At 37.2% G+C, this 23,277-nt stretch overlaps 2 protein-coding genes across 6 annotated transcripts; both read left to right on the top strand.

Annotated features, from left to right (window-relative positions):
- The first annotated feature begins 10,085 nt into the window (after positions 1–10,085).
- Positions 10,086–14,058, top strand: LOC121782381. Of its 5 annotated transcripts, none has more exons than XM_042180189.1 (7): positions 10,086–10,432; positions 10,548–10,713; positions 10,997–11,055; positions 11,328–12,795; positions 12,884–12,969; positions 13,072–13,264; positions 13,357–14,058. In XM_042180189.1, exons 2-7 carry the CDS (start codon positions 10,563–10,565, stop codon positions 13,923–13,925), a joined length of 2,526 nt encoding a protein of 841 aa, XP_042036123.1. In that variant the 5' UTR covers positions 10,086–10,432; positions 10,548–10,562; the 3' UTR covers positions 13,926–14,058. The 5 variants fall into 5 exon arrangements, with proteins under 5 accessions (XP_042036123.1, XP_042036122.1, XP_042036121.1 ...); XM_042180187.1 differs by having other exon boundaries at positions 10,087–10,432; positions 10,534–10,713; XM_042180188.1 differs by having other exon boundaries at positions 10,086–10,713.
- A 566-nt stretch (positions 14,059–14,624) lies between these two features.
- Positions 14,625–17,016, top strand: LOC121782383 (GMP synthase [glutamine-hydrolyzing]-like). The gene is made up of 6 exons (XM_042180193.1): positions 14,625–15,300; positions 15,483–15,733; positions 15,860–16,235; positions 16,307–16,438; positions 16,521–16,696; positions 16,769–17,016. Exons 1-6 carry the CDS (start codon positions 14,755–14,757, stop codon positions 16,890–16,892), a joined length of 1,605 nt encoding a protein of 534 aa, XP_042036127.1. The 5' UTR covers positions 14,625–14,754; the 3' UTR covers positions 16,893–17,016.
- Positions 17,017–23,277: the final 6,261 nt, after the last annotated feature.

Consider the following 23,277-nt stretch of genomic DNA (forward strand, 5'->3'; position numbering starts at 1 on the left):
TGGTGGCATGATAAATACTTTTTATAAAATGTTTTCGGCATAAGTCCACTCAATGGAAATGATTTTAGTGGCATGATAATATTCGTTTCGAGTTGTGTTGTTTTCCCATTTCTTTCCCGCTTCTTTAACTCTCCCCTAGTTGCGATCAACCGTGTTTTCTATCCTAAGAAATGTGGGCGTGACACGATCAGATGCCCAACAGAGCCAAATAAGATTTACTTTGCTCAACGACAAGAGGCGGCGCTCAAGGATGTGGAGCGGGCATTTAGTGTGCTCCAGGCTCGATGGGTGACAGTGAAGGGTCCAACACGACTATGGTATCAAAACTGCATTGTTGATGTCATGTACGTATGTATTATCATGCACAACATGATCGTCGAAAATGAAGGTTCAAAGCTGAGTGATTTGGCCAATAAAGGTGTTGCCAGTCCAAGTCACGGCGTGGCCACGGCTAATGTACAAATGGGGCTATCTCATGGGGACGCCGAAAGGGTCTAGGGTTTATGGGCGCGGAGAAGTGCACATGTATATCTGTAATGTACTTTGTTTGATTCATTTTTTTAAATTGTACTATGTTAAATTTTTTTTATTTAATGAAATTATTATTGTACTTTCTCCGACCGTATTCGTGTTGAATTTTTAATTCCGAATTTGTGAAATTGTGAATTTGTTTTATTGGCTAGGGCGTCGGCTAGTCCTAGTGCTATGCTATTATTGTGTAGTGGTTAGTCCTAGTGATGTGCCAGTGCAGTGGTTAGTCCTAGTGAACTAACCCTTAGAATTGAAGCAAGTAATGAACAAAACATACATTAAATAAATAGGAACTGTATAAACCAAAGTTGTTACTAACACGTCCCTAGAATTTTATGAATTTAGCTACTCATAATGAAATATACTAAGCTCATAGTTTGTAGGGAAAGTATAGAAAACATAAGAACTAAGATAATAAAACTTAAAGGTTGAATCTCGTAGCCTTGATCTTCTCTTGATTCCACGCTTCAAACTCCTTGAATGATGAAGAACAATGGAAGAACTCCCAAATTTTATGCAGCAAAATGTTATTTTTTATGAAGCTTTATGGGGTATTTATAGCCTTCAAGTCTAGTACAATAATATAACAATTCTTCAGCATAGTACGCTAAGTCTTGGAGAGAAAGTAGGAAAATTCTGTGCGCCGCGTTTTCCTAGCGAGTTGTTGCACAATGTACAGTGGTCGCTGGCTAACATTCTGTAGCTTCCCTATCTAATTCAGCGGTCGATGTGTATGTTCTTTTCATCTCTATTTTCCGAAGCGGACCGCTATAGGGGCAGCGGTTGATGGCGGCCAGCGGTCGATGAGTAAGGTTCAGTGGACCGCTGGCTAGCTTGAAAGCTCCCGACTTTCATCTTCAACTTTTTGCTATTTTTAGTCTCTATTTTTTCCATTTCGGACAAAACATATCAAAATATCAAAATAGATAAAATATATAAATAGTAGACATGCAACTTTGACACTCAAAACGGACCAAATAATGGCCTTAAAACATTTTCGAGTGTGACGACCTTCCATAATCGTATCCGAGTGTATCAGTGTCGAGTGTGACGACCTTCCATAATCGATACCTCTATTATGTTACATTTGATGCACTAAAGAATATAAAAAAATATTTAGGGGTTATCAAACTTAACGTCTGAATTAATTAATGTTACAACATCTATTCAACGTCGTGCTCTTGATATTAACTTCGGGGTATATTTCTCGTTTTGTCATTTGTTGCACTTTAGGAATTTACCCATTTTAATTTTACTTTAATTTTACAATATTACCCCTTCAAGTTAATTACAGCATTGACTATAATACTTTCAACTAAATATAAAAAATAAATGCTTAGATAGTCTAATAAAAATATTTCATTTTCGGAAATTAAAACAAATATTTCATATCATGCCTTTTATAGTTTTAACAAAAAATATAAAAATGACTTAAAAGAAAAAAGAACAAAATTAAAAAAGTTAGTGAAAATATTAACAACTAAATTAAAATTTAAATTAAAAATAATATAATACGTAGTAATAAATTATATTGTAAAATTATTTGAAGATTAAATTTGCTAGTATATTAACTTTTCCAATTTCCTTCGATACATAACGTTTTTTTAATTGTAAAACAATTATTATTAACTTATTTTTTCATAATTTATTTGAATTATTCTTTTTTACCAAAAACTAATTTATACCCTATGTCCATCAAATATAGATATATTTGTGTAAGGTACAGGTTTTAATGTGAAAACTGTAAAATTGCTAAAGATGGGAAAAAAGTAAGAGATGAGTAATGTTAGCGGATGTGGGGTCCTCATTACAATAGTATTTAAATATTTAAAACATTCCATATTTAAAAAGTAGTTAATTTTGGTGGACGACCTTAAATGATAAAAGTTGTTTATTTTTTTGTGGACGGAGGTAGTATTTGTCCTAGGTGGATAGTATTTGTCGAGGAAGATCGCCACTTTCTCATTCCATGTGGAAATTTTCTCTATAAGGCAGACACTCGTACCATTCCTTAGCAGAATCTATCAATGAGAAAGGAAATATTCATACCTTTATGGCATCGTCCTCGACATCATTTAACTTGAGAGTATTCGCGATTTCCACGAACTTTGTAAAATGGCAGTTTGCATGCTCGGTGGCTGTCCCGTTGAAAGGGTATTGCTCCACTCTTTGGATTAGGGGCATCCTTAATCAATGTTATTTGCATCGATGCAAGGACCCTCAAGGATGGTTATCATATTTCCATGATTGAACATCCGCTTAAAGGCACTATATCCCTATTCTTCCTTTGTTGCTCCTCTCTGACTGCTCTCTCCGAATCCGTATCATTTAGCAGCTCTTGTATTTGCCTTCGCAAGAGTGCGATCTCCTCTCGAGTGTTGTCTCCCATCTTACTTAGGTCACTTTTCATTTTCCTACGAGCATGGTCGATCTCCGATCAATAGGTTCTAGGAGGTCCTTCCCAGAACTTGTTCGCATGCACAACCTGTAGAAAATAAAATAAAACAAAAATTAAAAACATGAAAGTAATTATCGGTAACGGCGCCAAAAAATATGATACACTTTTTATTAACACTGAATAAACCTGCAAGTATAACTAAAGGTCAGTACGGGATATCGATCACGGGAAAAACTATAACAGACTGGCTATCTTCTACTAAGCTTCTTTCACTAAAAACAAAAGGATTTTGATTTTGAAAACTAAAAATAAAATAAAGAAAACAAGTAAACAATTGCAGATAAATCACAGAGATAAACAGATGAGATTAGGGAATTCCAGGGATGTTCTTTCACTGTTATAGTTTATACAAGTTCCAACTACAGCACCCTAGCATAGTTCATACTTAACTAGAATAAGTCACATAAATATTTCTCATGCGGCACAAAGTATATTACATACACTAGGGTCATCAATCCTGGATTTGCAACAACCAAAAGCACCTAAGACTCCTATTGTTCTCGCTCTCAATTAAAAGTAAAATTTTAAGGAGAATTAATTGTAGTTAAGCTCTTCTAACAAGAAAACATCCTCTCACGATTATGTTGCAAGTCAATCGATCATCAAAGTATGTGTCACTAAAACATGAAGAATTATCCAACCCTTAGAATTGAAGCAAATAATGAACAAAACGGACATTAAATAAATATGAACTTTATAAACCAAAGTCGTTACTATAATTCTATGAATATAGCTACTCATAATGAAATATACTAAACCCATAGTTTGTAGAGAAAATATAAGAATTAAGATAATAAAACCCAAAAGTTGAATCTTGTAGCCTTGATCTTCTCTTGATTCCATGCTTCAAACTCCTTGAACGATGAAGAACAATGTAAGAAGCTCATATATTATGCAGCAAAATGTTCTTTTTTATGAAGCTTTAGGAGGTATTTATAGCCTTCAAGTCCGGTATAATAATATAGCAATTCTTCAGCATAGTATGGTAAGTCTTGGAGAGAAAGTAGGCAAATTATGTGTGACACGTTTTCCCTGCAGGCCGCTGCACAATGTGCAGTGGTCACTGGCCTGCATTCTGTAGCTTCTGTATCTAATTCAGCGGTCGTTGCGCACACTCCAAAGCTGTCGCTAGGCGTGTTCTTTTCATCTCTATTTTCCGAAGCGTGTTGCTATCAGTGGCTGATCCAGGAATTTATATTCGGGGGTGCGAGTCATATGATAAATCATTATATAACATACCAAAAATAAAAACTAATACAAAAAGCAATATATTTTGAAATATACAAATTTTAGAGTCATACATTTCAAAATACAAAAATAAACTACATTATATCTAATTTATTTTTCGACGAGTCTTCATTTCTTCAAAACGATTCACTATATCATCATCGGATACTTGTAGAAACACATCTTTCTCAATGAAAGTGACCAAACAATCGTTCAAAGGTTGATCACCCATTCCATTTCTCAACTTATTCTTCACAAACGTCATTCCCGAAAACACTCTCTCTACACTTGCAGTGGAAATCGGAAGAATCAAAATCAACTTGATAAACAAAACCACACGCGAATAAACCACATCTCTTTTTGTTTCAACAAGCTTCACCAAAAGAGAACTAATATCTTGCAAATTCTAAAAGTCTTCATCACTTCTCATATCTCCAATGAATATATCAAGTTGGCACTTAAGGTCCATCAAATCAATGTTTGAAAAATCGGAAGGATAAAAAGTGGCAAGTTTGAGTACCTTTTCCTTGTCATTACAACATTTGTCAAAATAAATATTGACCATTCAATTCTAATGTTGTGCATTCACAACAATTATAACTAGACATAAAAAACAACTTATCATAGAAGTCAGAAGATCAAATTTTTAAAATTGAAACACAATAATTTAGAATCCAAAACAACAATTAAGCTATTTAAAATTAAATACTTGTGCATTTAATACTCTATAATCCCTAAAATAATACATAATTGAGAATTTCTCATCCACAAATAATTGGAAGCACGGCTGTTCTCAATTCACCCCAATTCCAAGCCAATAAGAGAGAGTCATAAAGTGTAAAACATTATTCTATATTGCACAAGCTGCCAAAATCCCTAAATTATTTAATGAACTAAACTTTTACACCTAAATTCCTAATCACTCACCTTTTCAACAAAGAACAAAGTGTATGATGAAAATTGAGGCGGCAAGTCACGGAAGAAGGCAAGAAACCGGAGTTGGAGAGCGGTAGACGGCGGCGGAAGAAGGCAAGAAGCAGAAGCAGTCGGCGGTTTTCAATTGGAGATGGCAATAGGTTTGTTATTTTTATTGTGTTTTGTAAAAAATGCTTTGAATTAAAATTGAGTTTTACCATTTTTTGATTTATTAAATGTATTTTATTTCTTTTCCAGTATTTATTGGAGGAATAGCCAAATATGGATTATGGAGATATTAGTTTTTGGCCGCGTAGTTTTTGGAGTAGCCAAATAAGGGGACATTATACATATATTATTAATATAAACTCAGAATTTGTATTTAAATATATAATACTACTAAAAAAAAATTTTGGGGGTACACTCGTACCCCCTTTGTCCCTACTCCCTCCACCACTGGCTGCTATAGGGGCAGCGGTCGATGAGTAAGGTCCAACAGACCGCTGGCTAGCTTGAAAGCTCCAGACTTTCATCTTCATTTTTTTGTTATCTTTTTAGGCTTTATTTTGCTGTTTTGGACAAAAATCGTAAAATCGTCATATATTTTGGATCACAAATGACATTTTAGTCATTAAAATAATTAATACAATGTTTTTAAATGTTGGAAACTTAGAATCAGGTGTGTTAGGAAATAGTACAAATCATATTTCACATGATTTGTTGTTCGAATTGGCACACGTTACCATTTCAAGTTCAACTAGAAAAAATTCTAGTTATTTTTGTTGCTTATGTAAAAAATTCCACACTCTGGAGATTGCTTTAGAAGCAAATTGACATATCATGTTCAAATTCTACTGTTCAATTCAAAGTTCCCTCATGTCTCTTAAAATTTGTCATATTTCATTTTCTGACCTCGTTTTGGAAAAATGATAATAAATAGTTAAAGTGGAGAATGGTAAAGTAAGAGATATAATAATATAGCGAAGACTCTCATCTATATTATTCTCCCTTACTTTATCTTTTCTCCACTTTAGTTATTTATTACTCCCCCCGTCCCTGAAAATTTGTCACATATTTCCTTTTTCGTCCGTCCCTAAAAATTTATCACCTTTCACTTTTACCATTTTTGGTAGTTGACCCTACATTCCACTAACTCATTCACACCACATTTTATTATAAAACTAATATATAAAAGTAGGACCTACATGCCACCAACTTTTTCAACTCACTTTCTATTATATTTCTTAAAACCCGTGCCGGGTCAAATGGTGACGAATTTTGGGGGACGGAGGGAGTATTATTTTTCTAAAAAGAGTGCATAAAATGAAATGTGACAAATTTTGAGAGACGGAGGGAGTAATGTATATCGGTTGGCCACAACATCACCTATCTTCCAACTCTCATCTGTTTCGTCCAGCACACAACAGAAATAAAATGATAATGATACTTAAGAAATCTTATATTAACAAACTACTCCATTAACAAGCTAACTAATAGAAGTAAAAGTTGTGACTACGCTTGCTGGAGAACATCCATACACTGCTACTCAAGATGACATCGCAATTTCTTGGGAGGTCATTCTGCATGTCTATCTCTAGAAAACTGCTTTGGTTGAAGTACCAATCTCCGACAACTTGTCCAATATTCTGTAAGATAATGATCAATTTAAAAGTAAATTGAGTAAATAAACTACAAAAAAACCATGTTTTTTAATTATACAAAGACTACTTTCTAAAGAATACTAATATTCTATCAGAATCCAAGTAATTGAAAACCATTTGTCAAAAATTAGTTATTAATTCAAACGAAATGCAAATGCTACTTTCAAAATGAAAATGCTATTTAGAGATGCTATCTTACTTTATTTGCAAGTATGTTGTGCCCCGCCAATGACGAACAAGTCCAAGTATTTTTGACAAAGACATGGCCATGGGCATAACAACTATGTACGAAATACCCTATGCTTGAAGAGCTGTCAAGACTCTTCAATGTCTGTATGAAAGTAGCCCGAAGTCTACAAAATTAAGAATATATTTGTTACACACATAGCTCGTCAAAGTTGCCAACATAAATAAATATTTAAGACAAATATAGTGTTTTCAGGATCACCTTTAGTAATGTTGTATTGTGTCCAATTACATTGGGATACTATGGTGGTAGTGTTATGATCGCAAATATCCCATCCAACTAAAGTATATGTTGAATCTGAAACATAATATGAGATTGGAAGGTTTACAAGAAATGTACAGTAATAAAAGAGTAATAATAGTCATGATGTCATGTAAAACTAATCAAACTAATAAAATTAAAGAATCATTCACGAGATTTAATCCAAAATGAACATATGTTAATAATATATGTCGAATGTAAACAAATACTTTTGGAATGGACAAAAATCTTACCTGGTACATGCCAAAAGTTGATTCAACTAAAAATAGGGGCTTCTGGATATCATTGACTAAGTTTTCCGGGAATAAACACTGATTAATATGATTGTCAGCATATTGCTATGAAAAAACATTTGGTGGAAAAAGTAAAAACAAACTTATATTCTTACGTACCAATACTGGATTCATCCTTATTGTACATGATGTAGGCAGTGAATTAGCTAACCCTGTGTGCCATAAATGGTTGAAATTTAACAAACTAAAGTCATTGATATATCTATCAACTTTAAATTTTGCAATTAAAATAGTATGTTTTATAGAGGAATCGTACATGTACAGAAACCACATTGAAGTATTGTTCTTCCCTCCAATCATATCCAATCAACCGGCCTATTAGTGAAAAATTAAAATGAATTCCAAATTTTATTTTTGATATGTATAATTTAATATGATAAAATTTCAATTAGCATACGTCTCACCCATATATAAAAAAATCAGAATCAGAAATACATTTAACTGTTATACTTTGGGAGAATTGAGTCCTAAACTTTTCACACTCTAAACTGCGGAATCGTAATTTGATTAATGTAAAGGTTATTATCCCAAAATATAGTACTATTAGTTATATATGTCACGTAATAAGGTTCACGGTCTAGAACTCATGCATATATGACTAATAGTACTGCATTTTGGGATAATAATCTTTACATTAATCAAATTACGACTTAATATGATTACTCAACTAACTTTAATTTAATTTGATTTTGCTGGCGAGCCCCATAGGCCAAATTTTGTTGTGTTCAAATCGAGCCATGGCATTACATTGTTGAGTACTCCATATTAGTAGAATGAGAGGAAACTGTTAATTTTAGTAATCATCATAATTTTCTTAGTATACTCACAAGTACTATTAAAGTTGTTGGTAAGAAGTCAAAGTTTTCCACTCACTATACTCTGAAAAAACTTAACACGTTGAGAATTTTCACTGATCAGCTGAAGTTTGGAGTGCAGACTGTGAGTTGTGAGGTTTAAAGAAGATGGAATAAAAAATAATCCCTATTTGTTCAATAATTATTTTATTCAAAATGAGAGTGTACCAGAGATCTGAAGAACTAGACAAAATGAAACATTTATTTATTATTCGATTAAAAATAACAAATCAGAGAAACTAACGGCGCCTTGTCACCATGACCATGCTTGTTGGGATTAAAATAAGGAGATTTCTTGTGTAGCAAAAATACAAATGAATTTATTTAGAGCATCCACAACCGTGCTCTTGCCAGCGGCACGGTTGTGGGCCCGGGCGGTACTATTCATGCCTGCTCTCTGGCAAGAGCACAACACCCACAACTGTGCTCTTCCGCAAGGACGAGCACAATTAATATAAAATTCAATTACACAACAACATTTTCATAATACTAAAATTCATTAAAAAAACCACAATAAAAATTACAAATTACAAATAAAATAAAAAGACATAATTAAAATCCTAAAAATTAAAAATTACATAATTAAAATACTAAAAATTAAAAATTACATAATTAAACTCCTAAAAATTAAAAATTACATAATTATTGGCTAATATAACCCGAGGAAGACTACGCATCCGGCGGCACCAACCCCAATTGTTTTTGGAGACCCAATATCATGGACTCGTGCGTTTGAAGTTGCGTGGGGGTCATAGTTGACCTATCGGCCATATTGAGTTGGGCCAAAAGGGCCCACAACGAGTTGTTCGGGGGTGGAGGTGGAACATAGGGTGCGGGTTCGGGAGCAGGGGCAGATGGAGTCGCGGCGCGACGTCGTTCGGCCGCCGCCTTCTTCCTACCTTGCGGTCGGCGTCGGGAACCGCTTGGTCCGGCATCGGGGCTACCCAAGTTAGCTCCGGCGAGTTGGCTAGCCACTTCTTCCGAGCCGGAGTCGGATAGTGCTACCGACCGTGAGCGTTTGGAGGAGCCGCTAGAGGAGGATGTTATGCCTCCCTTATACTTCGGGTGCTTCCGCGTCTCCTGCCAAACGTTAAGATATTTGAACGACTTACCGTTCATGGATTGGTAGGTGCTCAGCGAGGCGTTACCGGACATAGTGGTGTTGTAGGGTGTGAGAGGAAGATGAAAATGGATATGAGAGATTGAAGATGAGAATGGAGATGAGAGAATGATGATGAGAATTGTGTAGTGAAAGTGTGAATTTTTGGGAGTGAAATTGGGGGTATTTATAGATGAAAGTGTGTATTTTTGGGGTAAAAAAAATAAAAAAAAAATTAAAAAGTGGGGAAAAACGGTTATAACGGATATAATTTTTTGGGGAAGTGAAAAATTTTTTTTTATTATTTTTTATCGGTTTTTTTAATAAAAAACCGATTTTTTAAAAATAAAAATAAAAAATTGTTTGAAACCAACGGCTATGCCGTTGGCGAATGGGAGAGTGACACGTGTGCGTCCGCTGGCACGGACGTGCTCGATACATCGAGCAGCGCCGTGCCAGCGGCGCGGTTGCAGCGGCGGCGGTTCTTCGCCTTGCCGCTGGCACGGACGGCGGTGGCGCCAACCGCCACCGCTGCGGATGCTCTTAAGATCCTGAATGAAATAAATATATGGAGTTGCCTATATGGCCATCAATTATAGTCAATGTCACAAAAAGTCATAAACTAATGCCAAGTTGGATGAGTACAAATGCATACAAACAAACAAACCATTGATGCCCTTTTAGTGGCATTTACTCTCCCTTCATTGTCAAGAGCTGTTTTTTATAGGACTAAGTTAGTATTCCCACCCCCAACACCCTATTTTCTGCTCAAACATATGCATGATTGCATTGTTTTTAGGGAATTGGTTAAGGATATTATTTATTAGGTGTTTTGACTTGGTTGGGAAAAAGTTCATGAAAATGGGGAAGATTCTGAGAAATTTGAGTGAGTTGTTAACTTTTCCTGCACTCTATGTGTTTGAGGAATGTTTCCACTCATCCTCTTATCATTTTCTCTCTGTTTTTGTCTAATTCATTACAATTCAGAAATACTACTGTAGAGAATTAAATCAATTATGGCAAGAAGATCATCAAGAATTCATGAAGTAGGGGAGAAAAGTGGACTGAGCTTTGTGGGGGGATTGTTCAGCATCCTCGAATCATGCCAAGGCCGTCCCGGCCATATGGCCATCTCCAACGGGAGGCCAGCAAGCAGAAACATCATTGGTATGTATCTTATATCGGTATCATGTTGAGTTTTGTGCATTCTGTTTCAGCAATACATGTTGAGTCAAATTGTTAGGTGATGCTATTTATGAATAGAGAGATAAAATGGCAATGGCAGTGGCAGTTAGATGGTTGTGGGGAATTTATGCCATAAATGCCTATTTCTTGTATGGTTCTTGTTGAATGCAACTAGCTATTAACCATTTGTGGGAAAATCTTATAACATCATGCCTCCTTGTACTGTCAATGATTTGTTACAGACATTGAACCTACTTTTCAACAGATTATCCGAGACCACTTGACACGATTGCTAGCTTTGATGAAGAATGTCGAAAGATTCATGTAAGCATTCAGTTCAGAGTATTTTTTTCTTGCAAACTGTAGAGGAATCTATGTTTCAATTGCACAAGTTATTCAGATTGAGAGATTTTTTTGTATCCAAAATGAGTGAATCTGCTGCTTTAGTCCTCCCCTCTCTGTGTGCCTTTTTCGAGTGATGTATTTACTTGAATTCATCCGAATTGTTTTCTTGAAGCTTTCTCGGCTTGAGAGAGATCTTCATTAGTATTTCAAGAAAAGGACACTGAACTAGTTTAGCATTTGTTCTGGTTCAGAATGGGGCAGGTCAGAGAAGTGACAGCGTTCGTGTTGATTGTAAAAGCAGAAGTGCGAGGAGCTGCATTGGAGATGAGATGCCCATTGAGCAGCACAGAAACAAACGAGACATAGTCAAGAGACAGCAATATGGTAAAACAGATTGTGAACTTGTAGACCATCGGCTGACGAAAACTCAAAAGAAAACGAGGAAAAACAGCCAAGACATCTATCAGCCATCTTCTTCGTGTCGTTTGAACAATGTAGCTAGGTTGATGACCGAGGTTCCTTCGACTTCAACTGAAAGCGATTCAACTTTAGGGGTGGTCTGTGCTGGGAATCACCGGAAAGAGATTCAACTTTCAGAATATCTACAAAGAAATAGTTTTCTTGAAAAGTATGACAAGGTTGATAACATTAGCCATAAGCAAGTGCAGATGAGGGCCAAGGCTTTCGTTGATCAAATTTATATCGACAGAAGGATCGTTCTTGAAGAAGGAAGGAACTCCGAGTCCAAATCATTCTCTAATGCACTGGAAGTGCTTAGCTCTAAAAGGGACCTATATATGGAGTTCCTTCCAGATCCAAACTCGATGCTAGCAATGCCCTCGAAGAATATGGATAAGAAAGATAAAATAGAGTCAGAACTAAGCGAGGACAGCACTTCTGCTAAGTCTAGAAGCACGTTGGTGATGGACGAGGCTGCCATCATGAACAAAAATATATTGCAGAGGATAAATTATGAGCTCACGTGCTCCTCGAAAGCGTATTTCACAACCCAGCCTTCAGATAAAATAGTACTACTGAGGCCAGATCCCCGAAATGGTTTGGGGAACAGGACCTGCAGCTGCTCATCGTTGCATTTTCCTAAATCGAATATAAGAGTATCCGAGGAGAAAACTGCATCCTACTCCTTCAGAGAGATGAAGAAAAAACTAAAACTTTCATTTGGAGTCACCAAAAAGGAATCCAGGAATTGCTGCAATTCTTCTACCAATGCTGAGAAGGAAAGGAAGGTGTTGAAGAATCAAGTGCTTAAATCCCGCAGGGGATCTGAGTCCGACATAGCTTGTGTGGCTGATACCACGCGCCGAAAATTATACGTCTCGAGTGATAGATCTTTTAACAAACCAGAATCTGACATGATTTTGGAGGCAAAGAGGCACCTGTCCACAAGATTGAATAATCTGACCTCTGTGGAGGGAGTGACAAGTAGAAAATCCCCGGTAGCCCTGGAGTGGATCCTCTCCTCACCCGAGCATGACTCGTGGCCCTTCAGCCCGAGAAGGGACAGCCTGTATTGCCCTGGCTCTGCAGAGAGATTTAGTCCTTACAACACCACACCCAGAGTCATTGAAAGCAGTTGTCATGTACAAAATGAACTAAGACCGAACACAGTTGATGCAACGGCATATTCTGTGACTCCAAGAACCGAAGCAGCATCCAGAGAAAATTATTTTCTCACTGCAGACAAAATGAAAACTGATGGTAGGAAATTTTCCTATTTCTGCCATGATCATATGCTTCTATCTATCTGTGTTTTTACTAATTCTTTTTTCATACTCACATGTTTCAGGAGAAGTCCTCAGTGAAACAACCAAACCTTCAGAGACGACAGAAACTGTCAAAGCACAGAAATGCGATGGTATCGCAATGCGTTTGGTATCTATCTGATCCCTCTCCTCTTTGCCCTTCCTTGCCACTGAGGTGACACAATGTAACATTATCTTTTTATTTACCATCTTAAATGTTGCAACTTTGCAGTCTTCACTAGCAGAAAATGAGGCAGTTAATTCTACACTGGATGATTTCCCATCCACTTCTTCAAACGGTGGCCACCACATAGATTCGGCTGAAAACATCAAATTTCAAGAAGAGCATCAAAGCCCAGTTTCCGTTCTTGAGCCTTTCTTCGTAGAAGACACCACCAGTCCGCCAACAATCTCACTTCAAACAGGTAAACTCGCCATTGCGAAAACTCAAGACCCCTTCCTAACCTTCTGTACTCGCAGCTGCATCTTACTAACTAGAACTCGAACCAATTCTCAGGCAGAAAGCCACTGCAGCCACATCGCCTCATCTTTGAAGAGTGCTCATTCGACTCATCCCCTCAGCACACACCGGCTAGTGCACATCCCTGCATGGAAGAACAACTCTGCCAATACGTGCAGTTGGTGATGGACGCCTCCTCCTTAGATTGGGATCACCTATCCGAGATAAGATCCCAACCCGAACAGCTGCTGATCCATGAATCCTTATTCGAAGAAGTTGAGCTTCCACCCCTCGGCTGCTACTATGACCCTAAGCTTCTCTTTGACAGGATAAACCAATTGCTACTGGAGATGTACGAATGCCATCACTGCTCACCACTTCCTGTCCCGTTAAAGGCCAGGCCGGGGCCACTGGCTGAAACAGTGCTCGATGAGATATTGGCAGAAGCTGACCATTTCTTACTCCCCACGACTGAGGGAAGAAGCTTGGATGAGATTGTCTCAGAAGGCGCGAAATGTGAACCGTGGCTTGATGATGTTCGACTCGATACAGAACGTATTGTGGTTGAGATTTCAGAAGCCATCTTGGAGGAAGCATTACTTGAGTTTCATGCATCAGAAGTTTGATTTCTCCATATTGTAAAATTATGTGAACCATCATGTTTGTAGTGAATTCTGCAGGATCTATCTAGTTAATAGGAATATACAGATTGATATATGGGGGCTCCATTTTGTAAATATAATATTTGAGGATTCTATACTTTTTAAAATTTGCTTGCGATTAGGCAAATATTATGTTTAAGAAGCAAATATATGCGTTACGCCATAATATGTTAAAATATCTCCGGTAATAGCATAAAGAATAAATATATTTTATTCGTCAAAAGTAGTCCAACATAAATATACCAAATATCTCAAAAAAATGACAATACGAAATGAGTGACAAATTTAGTAGTACTCCATACAAATACCATATTTGATTATTAACTTACTGTGATTTTTTTACTCCATAAAATTACCATACTTGATTATTTGGAAGAAGATGTTACTTATTCCGCCCACATAAATATACACTTTTGGTTGGACACAACTTTAATGCATAATTGATAAAGCACGAGAGAAGTAGAAAGAAAAAATAATTAAAGTAGGGTTAGTGATTAACGGGTCTCACCTCGTAGAGACTATGAGAGAAAAAAGTTTCTAAATTTAAAAATTGTACTACTATATTTTTATGAGACGAATATAAAAAGAAAGAATGCATTTTGTATGGAATAGAATAAAAAGGATTATGATTTTTTGAGTCAAATATGGCTATCTACAGCTAAGCTTTTCAATCCTACCGCAGATAGAATAGATAAGAAAAGATTAGGAATAAAAACCCTAGCCTCCACTCTCCCTAAACCCTAAACCCTTCACCCTTCTCGCTCACTCGTCTTCTGCAATTCCGCCACAAACAATGGGCGCTCAATCTAACAAATCCAACCTCGTCCTAATCCTAGACTTCGGCTCTCAGTACACGCATCTCATCACCCGCCGAATTCGCGCCCTCAACGTCTTCTCCCTCTGCATCAGCGGCACCTCCACTTTGCAATCCATCGCCGAATTGAACCCTAGCGCGATCATCCTCTCCGGCGGCCCGCACAGCGTCCACGCCGATGGCGCGCCCTGCTTCGCCCCCGAGCTCATCCACTGCGTCGAGTCTAAAAACATCCCTGTTTTGGGCATTTGCTATGGCCTGCAGCTAATCGTGCAGAAATTGGGGGGCGAGGTTAAGGTTGCTGGGAAGCATGAGTATGGAAGGATGGAGATTGAGGTGGCCAAGGCTGAGGGATTGTTTGGGAATAAGAAGGTTGGGGCTACGCAGAGCGTGTGGATGAGCCACGGCGATGAGGCTGTCAAGCTTCCCGAGGGGTTTGAGGTCGTCGCGAGGAGCAATCAAGGAGCCGTTGCCGCAATTGAGAATCGAGCTAGGGGTTTTTACGGATTGCAGTATCATCCCGAGGTATTCAATTACCCTCTGTTTTCGATTTTGTTTGGAATTTTATAGGTTACTCTGCTTTTTATTGAAAAGGTAGTTGCTTGTGATGTGAATACTACTAATTTGTCAGCTGGTTTAAAATGAATTGTAAAGTGAGTGTGGTGCTTTTGGTAATATGATGTAAAAGAAAACTATATTCTTTGCAGGTGACACATTCACCGGAGGGAATGGATACACTCAAATACTTCCTGTTTGATATTTGTGAAATAAGTGCTAGTTGGAAGATGCAAGACATTCTTGACGAGGAGCTGAAGGTGATTAAAAGTAAAGTCGGACCTGATGATCTTGTCATCTGTGGACTGTCTGGTGGCGTAGACTCAACTGTTGCGGCTACTCTTGTGCATAAGGCGATTGGAGATAGGCTTCATTGTCTTTTTGTTGACAATGGGTTGTTGAGGTTCTCTTGCTATGGATGCTTATTCAATTTCAATAAGTGATTTTGGTTGTATGCACGTTGTTGATGATATGTTTTATGTTTATTGCTATTCTAATTCTCTTAGTTCGCTCCTTGATTCTTATATAGGTGGCGTGAGAGGGAGAGAGTGATGGAGACATTCGAGAGAGATCTTCATTTACCTGTTACTTGTGTTGATGCGTCAGAGCAATTTCTCAGCAGGCTAAAGGGTGTTACAGAGCCTGAGAAGAAAAGGAAAATCATTGGGGAGGAGTTCATCAATATATTTGATTCTTTTGGTCAAGAATTGAAACAGAAATATGGAAAGGAACCTGTGTATTTGGTTCAAGGAACCTTGTACCCTGATGTGATTGAATCCTGCCCTCCTCCTGGAAGTGGAAGCACTCACTCTCACACAATCAAAAGTCATCATAACGTTGGAGGCCTTCCCAAGAACATGAAACTGAAGCTCATCGAGCCCCTTAAACTTCTGTTTAAGGATGAGGTATGTGTTTAGGTTTTTACTTTTCTGTGTTGGTGCATTGATATTTGATTCTGTATGTGAATGATTGGCAGGTTCGTGAACTGGGAAAAATCATGGGTGTTCCAGAGGGCTTCTTGAAGCGCCACCCCTTCCCTGGGCCTGGCCTTGCAGTTCGTGTGCCTGGTGATGTTACATTGGGAAACCATTTGGACACCCTCCGTAAGGTATAAAATAATTTTACCTTGCACATCAACATGGCACTGAGATTGCATTGTAAGTAGTTTTCTGACTGGTGATCCGTATTAGGCGGATGAGATTTTCATTCAATCGATCAAAGATGCTGGGATCTACGACAACATATGGCAAGCCTTTGCTGTGTTCTTGCCTGTACTAACTGTTGGTGTGCAAGGAGATCAAAGAACGTACAGTCATGCCATTGCACTAAGAGCCGTCACCAGTCATGATGGAATGACTGCAGATTGGTTCGTATTCTCCTCTCTCTGCTCATATATCGACTGCTGAGTATGAACTGTGTCTTTTGTTGCAACAACCAGGTATGACTTTGATCACAAGTTTCTGGCTGAGTTATCCACAAGGATTTGCAACGAAGTGGTTGGTGTAAATCGAGTTCTTATGGACATTACTTCGAAGCCTCCATCTACTATTGAATGGGAATGAAGATCAAGTTATGGAATCTGTCCCAATTTTATGCTAAAAGTGTAATATGCAATTTACTGTATTTTGATGAAGATGCTGATTGAGAATTGAGACAGCTTCTGTGGTATATTACTGTTTCTTTCTATTTTTCAGTTTTCATTCATGGTAGATTCTATTTCAAGTGCAGTTCTACAGTCTCAACAGTCAGTGAAGGTGCAGAGTGCAGTCATCGTGTCTATACTATGTGATAAGAAAATCTTACTGTTCGTATGTTAGATTCTACCAGTAAAAATAATCTTATTCCCTAATTTTTAGAATCTGATATTAAGAAAATAATCAGAATCTTGAAAAAAGAAAAATAGTGCAATTTTTTAGAATTTTAATTCCTAGCTTTGTTCAATTTTTTTTATTATTTAATCAAAGTATAGTTTCTAAAATGATGAATTATATTATAATACTAACAAATAACTATACTTTTAATTTATCATTTATTACTATTATGCATTGAAGATTTTAATTTAATCATAATAATAATTTATTATCATTATAAATAAATTATTACTCCATATTTTTGGTTTAGTGTTACAAAACTTAAAATCATTATAATTTTTTAAACAAAATAAAGTTGTTAGAAATCGTATTCTCCAGAATCATTTTTTCTACCAATTTTATGAGTAAAATTCATTTTGAGGGATCAAATTGGAATTCCAGGGAAAAATGTGTAATCCACTATCCATCAAATAAAAATTGTTGTAAATTGAAGCTCAAAACTGCCGAAGTGTTGTGATTATATTACTGTTTTCTTCATTTCTTTATCATTCAATATATCCTAAATTCATTTATAAATTCATTCATCACAAAAAAAAGTTATAAAATTCATTCATCACCAAAAAAAAAAAGTTATACAGCATAGAAACTCATTTTTTTTCTTCAAAATTTTACATTCTCTCAGTCTCACTAATTTTAGGATTTTGAATGATGTAATTTTAGGATTTGAATTATGTCATTCTTGATTTTTTTTTTCTATAAAAATGTCAATTTTTATAATAATTTCTCCATCCGATAAAAATAGGGACATTTAAGATGACAGAAGAATTAATGCATTATTGGTAAAGTAAAAAAGAAGAAGGGATGGTAGTTAAAATAATGTTAGTGGATACTGGAACCCACATTATTAGTAGTGTTTAATGGTGGACCCTAATGATATAAGTTGTAAATAAATTGATGTATATGAGTAATAGTATGGGTAATATATTGGGAAAACTTTCCATAAATGAAAATGAGTTATACTTATGGTACGAAAGAAAAATGAAGCGTCCCTATTTGTATCGGACGGAGGGAGTGTTAAAAATTTTAAAATTGAACTTGTTGCGAAAAAATAAAAATGAAATTAAATTGGTAGGATTCATGAATAGTTAAGAGATGATTAAGAGATGGAAGGTTGCAGGTAGTTGTCTCTTGATTACGAGTCGAAGTAAAAAGTGGTGTGAAGCACATAACTAGTGAAGAGAAGATATATGGATAAGAGGCGGATAAGAGTCAGTATTGCTGATGGCCTAAGATAAATATCACACTTGGGTGATTTCACATAATTTTAGAAGATGTTTTTCTTAAGTGGAGAACGAAAATATATTCTAGTGTATATTAATATGAGAGTTTTTTTCTAATATAGAAATGTTACTTTTTTTTAGATAAATTAAAAAAGAAAATTTGACATGTACTCTAAAACAGAGGAAGTATTTTATTTTTCGAAAATATATTAATTGTATTGATATACATGAGGGTGAAGCTAAATATAGTATGGATTAAAGACTAAAAGAAATTCAGTAGATAGATCCAATTATTGCTCGGTAGAATTTGAAAAGGATAGAGAAAGAGAGTATAGAGGGATGAAATGTTCATTTTTGTAATCCCTCAATTCCACCGATAATAATTCACTTTTTTATTTAATTTGTTCCAATCAACGACTCATAATTAAAAATAAATAGTATCTATTTTATTTCTCTTTTTACTATATTCTTCTAATTCAATATACAAAATTAATTTGTACTTTCTTCGTCCCATAAGGATATGCCCTCTTTTTTTAGTCGGTCTCACAAGAATATGCACTTTTTAATTTTGGAAACTTTTTTTCTAATGAGATGCGACTCATTTTCCACTAATTATACTTTAATTATTTTTTCTCTCCATATCTCACTTACTTTACCAATTTTACATTAAAATTTGTGTCGAATCCAAAGTGCATATTTTTTAGGGACAGAAAGAACAGAAAGAAGGGATGAGATCATCTTTTATGAAGGGTGGAGGAGAACTTTAATACTCTATCCGTCCCCAAAGAGTATGAACTATTTCTTTTTTTATCCGTCCCTAAAGAGTTTGAACTTTCTAATTCTAAAAAATTAAAATGGCATACTACCCTTAAACATCATTTTATTTATAACGTATACTATTACCATTAACACTTATATCATTGTAATAATGTGGACATCACTCTCCACTAACATTATTTTCACTACTCTTTCTCTCTCTTATACTTTTTCCCTTACTTATTAAAATTCATGTCGAACTCAAAAGTCACAGTACTTAGAAGGATGGGACGTAAAACTCTAAGATTGCCCGTGGGCTTAAAGCTGCGTAATCTGTTGATTTGATATCAAAGATGTGACGTATAAAAATGAATGCTAGGGAGTACTATAGGGAGTACTATAAGAGAATCTACTATAAGGTGGACACTTCCAATAGTCCTAAATTTTTTTTGTCTACGCCCACTTCTTATTTGTCAGTGCCCACAAAAAAAAGTGTCCGCAGCTATAGGTGGACACTTCCAATAGCCCCAAAAAAAATTTCGTTTATTTTTATTCAATTATAATTAAAATTATCGGACTATACATAATTAGAAAAAAGGCTATAATTAAATAAATTAAAATTAAACACTAAATTTTCGTTGTATTAAAGTAATGGAAAAATCAACGAAAATTTAATCTATAAAAAATCACAATGTTCTTCACGCTGTGCCACCTCCTCTACGTGCCCAAACTTCTTCAATCAAATCGGCCTGGAGTGTGGTATGTGTTGTGCTCCTGTGCATATCAGTGAAACGTTGGAGCAAATATTCATTACTACGTGATACACCCATCTGTATCGGCACGGAGGCAACACCATGACTTGTACTTGCACCAACTTCCGGTGCCCAACGCTCTGCAGCAAATCCTTCATCTTCTATTATCATATAGTGCAACATGATACATGTTAACATAATATTCGCGACGTCATCTTCGCGCCAAACTCGTGCCGGGCACCGTATAATGGCTCATCGCGCTTGGAGCACACCAAAAGCTCGCTCAACATCCTTCCTAGCAGCCTCTTGCTTTAGCGCAAAATATTGTTTCTTCGGTCCAACCAGTTGGCGAACTGTCTTGACGAATACGGGCCACCGAGGGTATATCTCATCTGCCAATTAGTATCCCCTACGGTACTGCGTTCCGTTGGCTACGAAGCTGATTTCTGGACCCTCCCCCAGCATTCATCATTGAAGAGAGGCGATGACTGAAGAACATTGATGTCGTTGTTCGAACCTGCAACACCGAAATACGCATGTCAGATCCACAAACGGTAGTTAGCAACGGCTTCCAGAATCATCGATGGACCATTGCTTTTGAAACCAGTAGTGAACTGGCCTTTCCAAACCACCGGGCAGTTTTTCTACTCCCAATGCGTGCAATCGATGCTTCCTAACATCCATGGGAAACTATGAACCGAACCATGCATATCTAGCAGTCTCTGGCACTCATCAGAGGTTGGCTTTCGTAGGAACTCTGGACCAAATATTTCCCGAATCCCCTTACAAAACTGCCTGAGCACCGTTAGGCTAGTCGTCTCACCCAACTGTAGATATTCGTCGAACATATCAGTCGGTCTGGCATAGGCAAGCTGCCTAATTGCAGCGGTGCATTTATGAAAAGTAGAGAGCTCGATCCGGCCAGTGCAATCACTCCGGAGGGTAAAGCACCGGTACTGCTCCGCCAAATTCATCACTATATGGTTGAAGAGCCGTTACGACATTCTGAAACGCCGACGGAAAATCTTAGGTGGATAACGGGGGTTATCCACAAAGTAGTCCGCCATTAGCCGCTAGTGCGCTCCGCTATGGTCTCGTTGGATGGTCCGACGACGAGTAATCTCACGAGGGATCGAGGCCTCAGCAAATTCCGCCGCGCGCGCCGCATCCTCCTCGTTGGCTTGGTTCTGCACCTCTTGAATCAGAGAATTCCACACGTCTTTCCACAAATCGTCCATTTTTAATACCAACTGAATCCAGAAATTTTAGTGAGAGAAAGTATGAGTGAAGAGTTGGAATGGTGTGAAAATAATGAAGGGAATGTGGTGTATTTATAGGTAAATTAAATTGAATTTTATTAAAAAATGAAAAAAAAATCGTCAGTCCCTAACCGCTGCGCCGCTCACCACCGCGCTATAGGCCGGCACGCCTATCTGCGCGACGAATCTCCCCCAGCGCGTTCTCGCACATTTCTCGCCGAAGTGCCTTCCGCCCAAAAAATGCTTCCGCCTCGGGGCGGACGCTTCTTACACTATAGGTAGGCGCGGCGACGGCGGATTGGGGGCGGTGCCGCCCCTATAGTGGATGCTCTAACTAGATAATGCTCTCTCGGTCCTTGTTTTAATTGAGCCATTATATTTGCATGCATATTAAAAATAACGTGTTAGGTCGATAGTGAATAAAATAAGAGAGATAAAGGAATAAAAGTAAAAAAATGTTATTTTTTGAAATAAAATGATTCAATAATCTTAGATTTTTTTAAAATAGATAAATGACTCAACTAACAAGGAACGGATGGAGTACTACGTATCTTTCACAATTTAAAATTCTAGACTTATTATTTTAGGATATGCGAGTTATATTTTATTGGATCCTATTTTATGTTTACTAATACTTAGAATATAAATATAATAAATTTATTGAGTGTGTTATTTATTTATCAAAAAAGTATTCTTTTCGTTCTAATAATATATTTTTCTCCATTTAGTTTTACTATTCTTTTCGTCTTATAAAAATAGAAACTTATAGAACAACAATAGTGAAAATGGAAAAATAATTGGAGTATTATTAGAGCATCCCCATCCGTGCTCTTGCCAACGAGCACGGATGTTGGCCCGGACCCACTTTTACTCCCTGCTCTTAGGCAAGAGTACAATACCCACATCCGTGCTCTTCCGCAAGGACATGCTCAAGGGTCTCACCATTCTATTATTCAATTTAAATAAAAATATTTCCACAATATTAAAATGCATTAAAAATAACCGGAATAATATTACAAATTACAAAAAAAAAATTACATGATTAAAATCCTAAAAATTAAAAATTACATAATTAAAATCCTAAAAATTAAAAATTACATAATTAAAATCTTAAAAATTAAAAACCCACTACTCGTGGCCGAATTTTGTCCAAATGTGTTTGATTAGGTCTTATTGTAGCTCAATGTGGGCTCGAGTATCGCGCATTGTGTTTCTTGTTTCGATCCTCTCGCCCACCGTCGTATGCATATCTCGGCGTGGGGGACCTCGCGGTTGAGCTTCCGGCTTCATCCTATTGGTAAAAGTTAGCCGCCCTTGGTCCTTCGTCAGCTATAATCATGTTGTGCAAGATAATACGCGTGTACATGATGTCAGCGATATTGTTAACGTACCACAACCGAGACGGGGCCTTCACAATGTTGAATCGGCCTTGAAGGACCAAAAGCTCTTTCGACGTCTTTCCAAGCAGATTCTTGACGCTGCGCAAAAAAAACACGTCTCGGGTCATGCGGATTGCTGACCGTCTTCACGAAAGTCGACCACCTTGGGAAGATACCATCGGCGAGATAGTAACCAATGTGGTATGCATTTACGTTGACGGTGAAATCGATCGCCGGTGCTACACCATTCAAAACATCATTGAAGAGTGGTAAACAATAGAGCACGTTCAAGTCGCTGTTGGATCCGGCAACACCGAAATAAGCATGCCAAATCCATAGGTGGTAGTCGGCGACCGCTTCAAGGATAAGTGTTGGGCCTCCGTCTTTGTGGCCGCTTAAGTGTTGCCCCCTCCAAGCAGTCGGGAAATTCTTCCACTTCCAATGCATGCAGTCAATGCTGCCAAGCATACCGGAAAAACTGTAGACTGTTTCGTGAAGATGAAGCAACCGTTGACAATCTTCGGTGGTGGGTGCCAGAAGGAATTCCTCACCGAAAGTAGAACGAACACCGTCGTAAAAAATTTTAAGGCAAAGGATTTTAGTTGACTCACCGACATGCAAATACTCGTCAAAGAGGTCAGCCGTTTGCCCAGTAGCAAGTTGTCGGATGGCACAAGTACACTTCTGCAACGCCGACCGGTTGCATCTCT

The sequence above is a fragment of the Salvia splendens genome, chromosome 20, assembly GCF_004379255.2.
Source record: "Salvia splendens isolate huo1 chromosome 20, SspV2, whole genome shotgun sequence".
In the NCBI taxonomy this organism is placed as follows: domain Eukaryota; kingdom Viridiplantae; phylum Streptophyta; class Magnoliopsida; order Lamiales; family Lamiaceae; genus Salvia; species Salvia splendens.

Excerpts from the sequence above, each read along its gene's own strand:
- LOC121782381 (XM_042180188.1), top strand. The coding sequence starts at position 10,563 with ATGGCAAGAAGATCATCAAGAATTCATGAAGTAGGGGAGAAAAGTGGA. Across the intron at positions 11,056-11,327 it reads AAGAATGTCGAAAGATTCAT|AATGGGGCAGGTCAGAGAAG; the intron begins GTAAGCATTCAG and ends GTTCTGGTTCAG. Across the intron at positions 13,265-13,356 it reads AACAATCTCACTTCAAACAG|GCAGAAAGCCACTGCAGCCA; the intron begins GTAAACTCGCCA and ends ACCAATTCTCAG.
- LOC121782383 (XM_042180193.1), top strand. The coding sequence starts at position 14,755 with ATGGGCGCTCAATCTAACAAATCCAACCTCGTCCTAATCCTAGACTTC. Across the intron at positions 15,734-15,859 it reads GTTGACAATGGGTTGTTGAG|GTGGCGTGAGAGGGAGAGAG; the intron begins GTTCTCTTGCTA and ends ATTCTTATATAG. Across the intron at positions 16,236-16,306 it reads AACTTCTGTTTAAGGATGAG|GTTCGTGAACTGGGAAAAAT; the intron begins GTATGTGTTTAG and ends AATGATTGGCAG.